At 42.7% G+C, this 13457-nt stretch overlaps 1 protein-coding gene across 3 annotated transcripts in view; it reads right to left on the bottom strand.

Moving 5' to 3' along the window:
• Positions 1–348: 348 nt before the first annotated feature.
• mcidas (multiciliate differentiation and DNA synthesis associated cell cycle protein) overlaps positions 349–13457 on the bottom strand; it is a 30152-nt gene continuing 17043 nt past the window's right edge. Inside the window, exons 1-5 of one of the 3 annotated variants that reach the window (XM_072497952.1) lie at positions 11653–12046; positions 10859–10928; positions 8302–8531; positions 2672–2782; positions 349–1022 (exon numbers count right to left, since the gene is read on the bottom strand). In XM_072497952.1, coding sequence (XP_072354053.1) covers positions 558–1022; positions 2672–2782; positions 8302–8531; positions 10859–10928; positions 11653–11706 — 930 coding nt within the window. In that variant the 5' untranslated portion in view covers positions 11707–12046 and the 3' untranslated portion in view covers positions 349–557. The other 2 variants (XM_072497951.1, XM_072497953.1) reach the window with 2 other exon arrangements.

The raw sequence follows: 13457 nt of genomic DNA, 5'->3' as shown, positions 1-13457 counted from the left end.
CAATCGTTTTGATAAGCAAACAAAATCCAACTATTCACCACAATCATTTACCACTTAATTCAGCCCAGTGTGCCCCACACAATTCTCACTAATTATTGATCAATCCTTTCTCCTCTCCATCACTATTGTTGATCAATCCCCTTTTCTCTATCATTGATCAATCACCATGCTATCATTTTTAAGCGTGTCTTCCGAATTAAAATAGCCATATACAGAAAATGACATTTTCTTTTGAAGAAATTTTAAACCCTGAAGGCTATGGCTTGTAGATTGCTTCAGTGCATATATAATTTTCTATAAATAAAGATGAGACAATAAGCTAAAATGTATATTTGTTGTGTCATATTTTAATACAATATATACAAACAAGGAAACCACATTTATATATGACTTTGAAATATTTAGTGACCTGAAATATAATGCCTTTTGGGGAAGATTTAATTTCCTAAGTGCTGGCAGTGCAAAGGTGTTGCATGGAATTCCTTCATGTAAGATATTTGCTAAAAGTACAGTTAATAAAGTCCCCACTGGTCAGTGTAGTTAGCTGATCATCCCAATCAACTGGGAATCCATCGAAATTTAAAACCACCACTGGGAGTCCTGGTGGTAAATGCATTACCCTGAGGAAAAGCTAATGTTCTTATTGTGCAGTGATCACGAATTGAAGTCCTGAAAGACATATCATTATCCAGCTCACTGGTATCTAAACTGGCCAGGTTGCAAGACATAGATGTTTGGAGCCCATTGAAACATCCATACATGTTGATGGCTTCCTGGCTTTCATTATAACTTGTTTCTTCTGAGTAATGGTAACCCCTAAAATGTTTAGAGTCTTTGTCATTCAATGTGTGCAAGGCTACATTGCATTTTTCTGAGATGTCTCTTAAAATCTCATCCACTTTATCACAGTCCTGGTTGTCAAAGTATGTGCCCTCGACTCTTTGGCGCTTAGCTGAGGCTTTTGAGGGGAAGATCTCTGACATGGTGTCACTGCCATTCTGGCATTCCTGCTTCATTAGCTTCTGGTAAAAGAAAGAAGTAACAATTCCTTAATGAGTTAGTTGCTTGAGGTATCTTGCTTACAATTGCATCCCACCACATATACGTGACAGATGGGAAGACTCTGTAGTTACAATATTGTAGTTCATCAGTAGTGGATCAATACCACTTGACGACCTGTGTTGTTGCTCATGGACGAAACCTGTGGGACACAAATACATCTTGGGCAATAACGAATAAGCAGGCTTCTGTATGCTCGGGCAGGTTTTCTTTCCACTGACTTGTAAAGAAAACCGCACAGGCTGTTTTACTATCACCATCCGAGTTAAACTTCAGCCACAGTGTCTGCATTCCTCTCCATACTCTTACTCTTTCCATCTCGTTCTTTTTTAATTTCTGTTATTTTATTTCTCCTTTGCAAACTGTGTATTGTTCTATGTAATATATCGAAGTATGGTGATTGCCAATCTCTGGATATTTTAACCGGAATTTGTTGTGATGAAACACGATGAATGATCATGTTCCACTTTATTCGCCCAGAAATAAGGTTATCAATTATTAGATCAGCTGATGCAGAGGAATCACATCTACATTTCACTGAAGCAAATCTGTTATTTTCTAGATCATTATTATGTGGGGTAATGGTAATAATACAACTATTACTAATACATACTAATCATTCCTTTCTGTGATTAGGGTACCACCAAATGGCATTAACACCAAAAGCTCTCTTTGAAACTGATATAAAATGTTTTGGCATTATTGAACATTTATTTTCTGCCTGAAATGTGCAAAACTGAAAGGGGTGTAAATCTGATAAATTTGCAGTGATACAGTGGCCTAGAGTCTTAATTCAGTAATTGTAGTGTCAGTTTACAGTTGGAAGTACTCTTGTTTATATTGCCTTAATTCAATTCAGACTTTCAAATTTAAGAGAAAGCTTTGGGCAAAAATGCTTACGAGCATGTGGCGAAGTTCACATTTAAATTGTACATTTAAAGATTTTGAGTGCGGGCCTTCATAGTTTCTGAACAAGTAACGTGTCCAGAAACTCATAAGGAGTGCTTTTTAAAACCAGTTTGACACCACAATGGAGTTATAATACTTTGTACTGTGTTAAAATGTGTGAATGTAGACTGCTTCTTCTAGGAAGATTCACAGATTGCATGGAGTCAGGTAAGGAAGTGGGTTATGGTGCTAATTTTGGCATTGATGTAGCAGTAGTTGTGCACCTGTGCCCTATGGTTCTTCCTAGGTCACCAATGGAACATGTTTGAAGTCCTTTCCTAATGTGCAGTTTACTTTGTACTTACGTTCCTTAAAAGGGCAAAGAATGATTTGTTGCGTTTGTTTTCACCAATGGATCAATTGCTAGTCACAAAATGAGTGTTAAATGATTAGTGTAGCTGTGATCAGAGAGTTTTCTGAAGACAAAGGTCAGGTTTTGCTGTGCTAACTGTGGTGCTGTATGTGAAAGAGAACCTGGCTAGTATTGAAACCAATACACATATGCACACCCTAGCTCTATAGTCTTAAACACGATTGGCCCTTTAAATATATGGATCACATCACCGCTTGAGCAGACACTTGAGCAGACATGTGCAAATGTTCAAATACAACATGCTCCTGTCATGAAAATGGAAATTATATTGTAACCGTTTATAATACTTACATCAAGTATAGATGCCAGATGCTTTGCCTTACTGGCAAGTTCTTTCAGTTGGACATTTCTTTCCTTCAGTGATACAATTTCATATTGTTTTCTCTTTAAAGTGACTTGCAGCTACAATAGAAAACACTAATTAACCGCAAAAGTGAACATTCTACTAAATGAGAATATGATCCATCGCATTATGTTCAGATAATCAGAAATTTGAATTTCACTTTAAGTTTCTCTGAAAATCATGATGGAAAGATAGAATCATAGAATTTTGCAAAACATAAGAAGTCTATTTGGCTGTCTCCTCTGTGCTGTTCTTCTAAGTAAGAAGTTTTACAACACCAGGTTAAAGTCCAACAGGTTTGTTTCGATGTCACTAGCATTCGGAGCGCTGTTCCTTCCTCAGGTGAATGAAGAGGTATGTTCCAGAACAATATATATAGACAGATTCAAAGATGCCAGACAATGCTTGGAATGCGAGCATTAGCAGGTGATTAAATCTATACAGATCCAAAGATGGGGTAACCCCAGGTTAAAGAGGTGTGAATTGTGTCAAGCCAGGACAGTTGGTAGGATTTTGCAGGCCAGATGGTGGGGGATGAATGTAATGCGACATGAATCCCAGGTCCCGGTTGAGGCCGCACTCATGTGTGCGGAACTTGGCTATAAGCTTCTGCTCGGCGATTCTGCGTTGTCGCGCGTCCTGAAGGCCGCCTTGGAGAACGCTTACCCAGAGATCAGAGGCTGAATGCCCTTGACTGCTGAAGTGTTCCCCGACAGGAAGGGAACATTCCTGCCTGGTGATTGTCGCACGATGTCCGTTCATTCGTTGTCGCAGCGTCTGCATGGTCTCGCCAATGTATCACGCTTCGGGACATCCTTTCCTGCAGAGTATGAGGTAGACAACGTTGGCCGAGTCGCACGAGTATGTACCGCGTACCTGGTGGGTTGTGTTCTCACGTGTAATGGTGGTATCCATGTGCGCTCGACTCATCGATTGACAGTTCCAACGCGCCACAGCAAAAAACCGCACCGACCTCCTCAGAAGACAAACATGGGACACAACCGACAGAATACCCTTCGTTGTCCAGTACTTTCCCGGAGCGGAGAAACTACGACATCTTCTTCACAGCCTTCAACACGTCATCGATGAAGATGAATATCTTGCCAAGGTCATCCCCACACCCCCACTACTTGCCTTCAAACAACCGCGCAACCTCAAACAAACCATTGTTTGCAGCAAACTACCCAGCCTTCAGAACAGTGACCACGACACCACACAACCCTGCCATGGCAATCTCTGCAAGACGTGCCAGATCATCGACATGGATACCACCATTACACGTGAGAACACCACCCACCAGGTACGCGGTAAATACTTGTGCGACTCGGCCAACGTTGTCTACCTCATACGCTGCAGGAAAGGATGTCCTGAAGCGTGGTACATTGGCGAGACCATGCAGATGCTGCGACAACGAATGAACGGACATCGTGCGACAATCACCAGGCAGGAATGTTCCCTTCCAGTCGGGGAACACTTCAGCAGTCAAGGGCATTCAGCCTCTGATCTCTGGGTAAGCGTTCTCCAAGGCGGCCTTCAGGACGCGCGACAACGCAGAATCGCCGAGCAGAAGCTTATAGCCAAATTCCGCACACATGAGTGCGGCCTCAACCGGGACCTGGGATTCATGTCGCATTACATTCATCCCCCACCATCTGGCCTGCGAAATCCTACCAACTGTCCTGGCTTGACACAATTCACACCTCTTTAACCTGGGGTTACCCCATCTCTGGATCTGTAAAGATTTAATCACCTGCTAATGCTCGCATTCCAAGCATTGTCTGGCATCTTTGAATCTGTCTATATATATGTTTCTGGAACATACCTCTTTATTCACCTGAGGAAGGAGCAGCGCTCCGAAAGCTAGTGACATCGAAACAAACCTGTTGGACTTTAACCTGGTGTTGTAAAACTTCTTACTGTGCTCACCCCAGTCCAACGCCGGCATCTCCACATCCTGTTCTTCTAAAATAGCTTTCCCTCTCATCTTGTTCTTTTGCCTTTACTTGCACTCTTATTTTTTACAAATATTTATCTTCCATTTTTAAAATTATTTGGAATTCTGCTTCCATCACTGTTTCTGGCAGAGGATTCCATGTCATAACAACTCTGTGTCAAAACAATTCAAATCTTTCCTTTCATCTTCCACACAGCAAGTGGTTTGGGTCTAGGATAAACTGTCTGGAAGTGTAATGGAGGCAGGTTCAATCAAGGCACTCAAGACGGCTTGGGATGATTACTTGAGTAGGAACAATGCACAGGGTTACAGGGAAAGGGCAGGAGAATGGCACTCAGTCATAATGCACATTTGGTGGGCTGTTACAGACACAAATGGTCTTCTTCTGCATCGTAACAATTCTGTGATTCTGTGATATATATTCATTCTATCAAAACTTTGAATTTAAAAACCTTTATTAGATTTCTTGTTATCTTCTTTGCTCAAGTTGTTTTTAAATTTAGAGTACCCAATTCATTTTTTCCCAATTAAGGGGCAATTTAGCATTGCCAATCTACCTACCCTGCACGCCTTTGGGTTGTGGGGCAAAACCCAAGCAAACACGGGGAGAATGCGCAAACTCCACACTTTCAGTGGCCCAGAGCCGGGATCGAACCTGGGACCTTGGCGCCATGATAACCAGCTCACCACTGTGCCACCATGCCACCCTTCTTTGTCCAAATTGATATAGCCCCAGCATCTCAAGTCCCTTCTCAAGACTATAGTTTCCCTCATCTGGCATCAACCTGGTAATTCACATTGAATGATGTCTATGGCTTTAATATCCTTTTTACAAAACCACCCACAATATTCAAACTGTAGATGAACCAGTATTTTACATAAATTCATCATTTTTTTTTACCCTTCTACCCTTTGCCTATTCATAAAACCCAACATTTTATGGCCATTTTGGAGCTTTAACTTCCAGCATTTGTGCAGATAGAGAAAGTAATATTTGACCCCAAAGTCTGCCAATTCAGTCAAACTCTTCAACATTTCCATTGAGTGTATGTTCAATTTTTCTACTGAAATGTATTACCCTACACTTATCACGTTCAACGCCATTTAACATGTCTCCCGTTCCACAAACAACTTTATGCATTCTTGAATTTTTTGAACAGTCCTATTCAATGTTTGTGAAACAGTCTCCTTTGCTATCAGCAAAATAGTAAATGTCTATATCCATGTCTAAATGATCTGTATATACCAAAAATTAAAAAAGGGACCCAGCACTGACCCATCAGTTCCAAATCTTTTCTAGTTCCAGTAACCCTTTTACAGCAATGATTTGTCTCCTGTTCATCAATCACTTTCAATGCAATTATGTTCCTACTTATGCCAAGCTTCTAAATTTCTGAGATATTTTATCAAATCACCTCTGAAAAGCAATCTTTACTACATCTATTGGATTCTCTTTACCTAATTGATTACTTTAAAAAATTCTATTAAATTGGATCAATAAATTTTGCTTTTAACGGATCCATGCTGAATCCCAGAATCGTTATGGTGCAGAAGGAGGCCATTTGGCCCATCGTGTCTGCACCAGCTCTCCAAATGACCATCATGGCTTAGTGCCATTCCCCTGCCTTTTCCCCGTAACCCTGCACCATCAACGTCCTGCTGAATGTCTCAATTGAACCTGTCTCCACCATACTTCCAGTGCATTCCAGACCCAAACAACTTCTTGTGTGAAAAAGTTGTTTCTCACATCACATTTGCTTTTTCTGAAAATCGCTTTAAATCTGTGCTCTCTCATTCTTGATCCTTTTATGGGTGGGAACAATTTCTCCATATCTACACTCTCCAGAATCCTCATGATTTTGAACATCTCTATCAAATCTCCTCATAGCCTTCTTCTCTCCAAGGAGAACAGTCCCAACCTCTCCAAATATCCGCATAACTGAAGTTTCTCATCCCTGGAATCATTCTTGTAAATCACTTTTGCACTTTCTCCAATGCTTTCATATCCTCCCTATAGCGTGGTGTCCAGAACTGCACACAACATTCCAGCTGAGATCTAACTAGTTTCTTACATAACTTCAACATAATTTTCTTGCTCTTGTACTTTATGCCCTATTACTAAAGCCCAGAGTACTGTGTGCTTTATTAACTGCTCTCTCCACCTGCCTTCCACCTTCAATGATCTATGCCCATATACACCCAGGTCCCTATGCACCCCTTTAAGAATTTTACCTCTTATTCTACATTGTTTCTCCATGTTTTTCCTCCCAAAATGTATCACCTCATAATTCTACGCATAGAACTTCATCTGCCATCTATCTGCACACTCCACCAACTTATATATGTCCTGTTGAAGTTATACACTGTCCTCTTCACAGTTTACAATACGTTCATGTAATCTGCAAGCTTTGAAATTGTCCCTTGTTGACCAGGATCTAGATCATTAATATATATCAGGAAAAGCAAAGTTCCCATACCGACCCCTGGGAAACACCACTATAATCCATCATCGAGACCAAAAAATATTCATTGACCATTCCTCTCTGCTTCCTATTAATCAGACAGTTTTGTATCCACATTGTTACTGCCCCTTTATTTCATGAGCTACAACTTCTTATAAGTCTGTTGTGTGACACTGTATTGAATGTCCTCTGAAGGTCCATGTACACCACATCAACAGCATTACCCTCATCAACCCTTTCTGTTTCCTCCTCAAAAAACTCCAGCAAGTTATTTCCCTTTTAGAAATCCAAGCCAGCTCTTCCTAATCAACCCACACATTTTCATGTAACTATTAGCTCTCTCTCCGATAATTGTTTCTAGAAGCTCACCCACCACTGACAATAAAACTGACAGGCCTGTCATTGCTGGGGCTTTCCTTGCATCATTTTCTGAACAAATATCATAGATTACCCCATAAATTTCTAAATGTCTGCTGGTTAGTTCAATTCAGATACCTATCTGCCATCTGTTATCTGTTTTTTACATTCTTTGCTCCACCAAATAGAACAGTAGCCTCCCATCACTGGACTTATGTATTCTGATGTTACTACCATTTCATGATTATTGTCAAAAGTTAGAAAAATTATAAATGGGCGTCAATATAACTCTAATTGAGTTTCTTTCATTCGAGGAGGTATAGCAGTTTACACCGGCAGTTGTCGATGAATATAAATAGACTATATATTTGAATTCTGTTCTTTAAAAAAGATAATTTTATTTAATAAACAGTTATAAAATTTGTGCAAGTTCTGCAAGATCATATTTTGTTCAAATATTTTCAATAGAAAGAAAATACAGTTGCACTTGCTCAACAAAGCTAGCCAGTCGTGCTAAATATGTGAAACTTGTACATACACGGATATTTAGCAAGGACCAGCTAGCTTTCATAATAAGCATGATGTTTTTAAATTATTGCTTTTCAAGATGTGGGCATTGTTGGCAGAGCTTGCATTTATTATTCATCTCTGGCTGCCCTCAAGAAAGCGGTGATGGGCTTTATTCTTGAACCTCTGCTGCCGATATGGTCAAGATGTTCCCATAATATTGTGCATAATATATATATATATCCATTGGTTCTTTAGCATTTCATACAAATCTGGCTTAGTAGGAGATTTTTCTTACATGTTCATTTTCCTCCAGAGCATCTCCTAGAGCTTTTTGATTTTCTTCTGCAACATCCTTCCAAAATTGCTCAGGTGTTTGTGAGTTGTCTGTCTGCAGATTCATCTCCATCAGAGAGTCGTGCACACCTGAGATTGAAGATGAAATGCATGCTTCTAGATCAGACACATAGTCAGAAAGTGGGAGTTCTGCATCAGTCATGGACATGGGCTGCATCAACGATGTTGGGTCTGTGAACAATAGTGAAAATAGCTGTGACAAATGGAATTCGTGGATTAATAAATAGAGGCACAGAGCTTAAAAGCAAGGACATTCTGGTGAACCTTTATAAATCATTGGTTATCTCTCAGCCGCAGGAAAGCTAGGAACAGGAGTAGGCCATCTGGCCCCTCGAGCCTGCTCCGCCATTCAATGAGATCATGGCTGATCTTTGTGGACTCAGCTCCACTCTCCGGCCCGTACACCATATCCCCGAATCCCTTTAAAGAAGGAGCCTCAGCTGCTTCACTGGGCAAGGAATTCCAGAGATTCACAACCCTTTGGGGGAAGAGGTTCCTCCTAACCTCGGTCCTAAATCTAATTCCCCTTATTTTGAGGCTATGCCCCCTAGTTCTGCTTTCCCCGACCAGTGGAAACAACCTGCCCGCATCTATCCAATCTATTCCCTTCATAATTTTATATGTTTCAATAAGATCCCCTCGCATCCTTCAAAAAAATGCAAGGTGGAGGGCAGCAGAAAGAGGGGTCAACCTAGGCTTGGTTGGATGAGGGACATCGCAGAGTGATTGCAGATGAGCTACTGTGGATGTGTGAGGATGTGAGTGAGGCACACCATGACAACAGATCTCCTGGTGGGTGTCGCCACAAGCAGCAGCTGCAAGGTCTTGGAAAAGGGAGTGGAGCAGATTTAACAGTATAGTTCCAGGTATAAGAGAATTTGATGGCGTGGAGAGGTGAGAAAAGATGTTGCTTTACTCAGAAGAAAGGGAGAAATAACAGGAGTGTTAAAAATCATGATAGGTTTTGATAAAGTAGTGGGCAGCACGGTAGCACAGTGGTTAGCACTGTTGCTTCACAGCACCATGGTCCCGGGTTCGATTCCTGGCTTGGGTCATTCTCTGTGTGGAGTCTGCACATTCTCCTCATGTCTGCGTGGGTTTTCTCCGGGTGCTCCAGTTTCCTCCCACAAGGCCCGAAAGACATGCTTGTTAGGTGAATTGGACATTCTAAATTCTCACTCTGTGTACCCGAACAGGCGCCGGAATGTGGTGACTAGGGGCTTTTCATAGTAACTTCATTACTACTTGTGACAATAATAATTATTATTAAAAATAAATTTAGAGTACCTAATTCATTTTTTCCAATTAAGGGGCAATTTAGCGTGGCCAATCCACCTAGCCTGCACATCTTTGGGTTGTGGGGGCAAAACCCACACAAACACAGGGAGAATGTGCAACCCACACGGACAGTGACCCAGAGCCAGGGTCGAACCTGGGACCTGGGCGCCGTGAGGCAACAGGGCTAACCCACTGTGCCACCGTGCTGCCCTTGAATCTCTTTTTCAATGAGCCGACGCACTATGGGCCGAATGACATCCTTCAGTGACATGCGATTGGATGGGAGTATTATTAAGACGTTACAAAGAGGAAAGGCTGGTTTCTTTCTGCACCCGTTGTTTCCTAAATGTACCGCTAGGGGGGTGTTAAGGAAGTCCAGTGACGTCATGTTAGGGTTGAGGGGCGGGAACAAGAGGAAAATGCTGTTTGCTGCTGGCCTTAGAAAATTACAGGGCAAACAGCGTGCAATCCAGCAAAAAAAAAAATGACCTTGTGTCGATACGTGCACCGGAGTTGCGCATTGTTTATTTGTATTTACTGTGGTCCCATGGCTGGAATGTGCCTGGAGCAGCGACCACCTGATTGATGTCCCTCTGCACACTTGCTGCAGCTGAAATTGGGGCAGTTTGTCACTGGTTTCACTCCAGTACAGGCAGAGTGGGCAGCCTGATAAACAATCCGCATGTTATGGATTAGAAAGGTCTCCTTTGTTCTGCAATAATTAATCGCCATAATGACTGTGCTCCAATCAGTGCCGGGGCTGTTCCGCGTTCCTCGCTAACTACAGGGTTCCGTGAAAAGCTCTGAAAGGAATTTGTGTGACAAGGAGGGAAGGTGCTTGTCGCTTGTGCTCCCGGGATTATGTTAACAATAGGTCAAGTTTGTGCGTAGGAGTGTGCTAAGAAAGATCAGGGCTAACTAGGAATAGCTCTGTCATACTTCCAGAAACATCGCCTTTAAAACCACCTTAATGTTCTGACCTTTGGAAAATGGTCATAAAATGACCCTGTTTAATGGAGCAGCGAGTCCAGGCATGCTGTGGGTTTCTTTTTAGAAACATGATCCATTGTTCTAACTTTAATCAGTGTGTTCCCTCGTGTCCTATGGCAACCACTGATGAGGACATGGGAACAGCATTAATGTGAAATCGCGGCGATTCCTCTAAAACGGTGTGCTTTCTGGTCGCTTCACAGATCCACAGTGACATCCAATGTACTTACCGCACATCATCATACCAACATCCTTGAAATCTTGCAGGTCAAACTCCGATGCTCCTTCCAATGGTTGATTCTGCAAAAAAGAAAAGAAAATGCCGGTTATGAAATCGCATCCCTCCGAAAAAAAAAGATTACAGTTTACCCCTGGTATTGTTTAATACAAGGAAGTTTTAAGGTGGTTTATGTGTTGTCGGATATATTTAGTCAAGGTTAGTTGAATTGCTGTTTGTGTCAAATTCCTCCCCGTGTTTTCCAGATGCCATCACAGACTCAGCCAATTTCCTCTGCCATCTCCTCCAGGTGGACTACTCCACCTCTGGACTACTCCTGCTCCACTATCAGCAGCTCAGCCCCTCTCAGTCCCACACTCTGCAACTACCTCGCTAAACCTTTATGCCACTCTCCTCGTTTTCTAAAGGCGATTGGACCGTGTCCTCTGACTCATTACCGTTGGCTTGTCTGAAATGCCATCGCATGTGTGTTATGTGAAAACAGTACAGTAATTCGAATTTCTGCTGTGTGTATATTTACCTCGGCATGTAGGCTCAGATGGACAGCGTGTGGTTCAGAAGGGCGCGGGTTTCGTCCCCTTTTCTCGCCTCCTCGCCTTATTCCCAGAGAGTGGAAAGAAAGGACAACCACTAATGCCATACCAAACCGCCCAGTTTAAAGTATTAGCGGGCAGGACCCTACCTTTGAGCAAAGTACACACACTATAGCATATGTAAATAGGCGTAAATATATATATATATACTAGGCAGAACCCTAAACACAAATAAATGCATAAGCAAACATACCTGGAATTCAAATCTCCACTGAGGAAATGGCATGTAACAGGTTTGAAGTGCCATTGGCAGAGATGCTGTTGGTCTCTTATTTGTCTAAAAGAGGATCTATTAGTGTTTGTAAATAGCACCAGCCCAAGGCAAACTATCTGCTCTCTGTTCACGTAAACACAGCAGCAATCAGTCTGACTGAAAGAGCAAAACTCCGAAAGATTAAACTGATCTGAGAGCCGAACAGTAAGAAGAATAATTACAAGGAGTCTCCACCTCAGATTGATCAGGCCCCCCTAGCGCGCTGTCCCGCAATAAGTCTGAACTCGATGTGGAGTAGCGTCTGTCTGTTTATCTTTACACTGATAATGTTGATCAATAATTGGAAGCACTGCAGTCAGTGTCTGGATTGCACGCGTTTCACTGACTGCCACTCGCTCTCCGCAGCAGCCACTGTATAGTCTGCTTCAATTCAATAGGCCGGCCACGCGAGCCAACCACGTTACACCTGGAGCCAGCAAATACCTTCACATTGAAACAGTCAAAGATTAACCCGGCCTCTGTTCCTGAGGCTTGGCACTGATTCCAGGCAGCATTTCTATCACACCCCACAGCCCATGTGTGCCCAGATTTATCTGACGCAAACTGTCTAAATAAGGAAGCGCCCACATTGAGTTCAGGCACCACAGCTTCTAGTTGTTTTTGTCAAATTTTGATGAATTACAGACTCGGTGAGAAGTTAAAAACCATTCAGTTTCTGCGCACTCTGGAGCACGGGTTTTGTACCAAGCCCTGAAGTATCACAGAGACTGGTGTACTTTCAGCGGTACATCATTTCTGGTCGACTTCAGTCAAACTGCTCACTCAGTCTCCTGGTGCCACCTCTGCCTCCAACGTGTTGTGTAGCTCCTTCCATGGATGGTGTTTTTGAAGTCATTCTAGGGATATGGGCAAAGCTGGAATTTATTGCACATCCCTAGTTGCCCTTCATTGCAGTGTTTTCTTTGGGTTTTTTTACATTTAGAGTACCCAATTCATTTTTTCCAATTAAGCGGCAATTTAGTGTGGCCAATCTACCTAACCTGCACATGTTTGGATTGTGGGGGCGAAACCCACGCAAACACGGGGAGAATGTGCAAACTCCACATGGCCAATGACCCAGAGCCGGGTTCGAACCTGGGACCTCGGTGCCGTGAGGCAGCAGGGCTAACCCACTGCGCCACCATGCTGCCCCTTCATTGCAGTGTTAATGTCAGCCTATTTGTGACACTAATAAAGAAGATTATTATTAGGTGGTGGCGGCGGACCCTTCTTCCCTGAAGCTTCCTTAAAGGTGCTCCTCAATTCCGGTAGTTAGGAAGTTCCAGGATTTTGACCCTTTCCATAGAATCCCGACAGTGCAGAGGAAGGCCATTCGGCCCATCGTGTCTGCGACGACCTCTGAAAGAGCACCCTACCTCAGTCCACTCCCCCACCCTAGCCCTGTAACTCTACCTAACCTGCACATCTTTGGACACTAAGGGGCAATTTTATCATGGCCAACGCACATAACCTGCGCATCTTTGGAGAGGGAGTGGGAGGAAACCAGAGCACCAGGAGGAAACCCACGCAGCCACAGGAAGAAAGTGCAAACTGCACACAGTCAGCCAGTGCTGGAATCGAACCTGGGTCCCTGGTGCTGTGAGGCAGCAGCGCTACCATACATTGGGTTAGTACAGGGAAGAATCTAGAATTCCTGTTATTGACTTATCCAGTGACCCTTACTGAAAGCTTTGGGAGGGAGGTGAATGTCAAATTAGAATAAAATGCAGTTCATCCCACCCCCT

The sequence above is a fragment of the Scyliorhinus torazame genome, chromosome 3 (genome assembly GCF_047496885.1).
Source record: "Scyliorhinus torazame isolate Kashiwa2021f chromosome 3, sScyTor2.1, whole genome shotgun sequence".
Lineage (NCBI taxonomy): Eukaryota > Metazoa > Chordata > Chondrichthyes > Carcharhiniformes > Scyliorhinidae > Scyliorhinus > Scyliorhinus torazame.
Note: the sequence above shows the minus strand (reverse complement) of the source record. Positions and strands in the feature narration are given on the sequence as shown.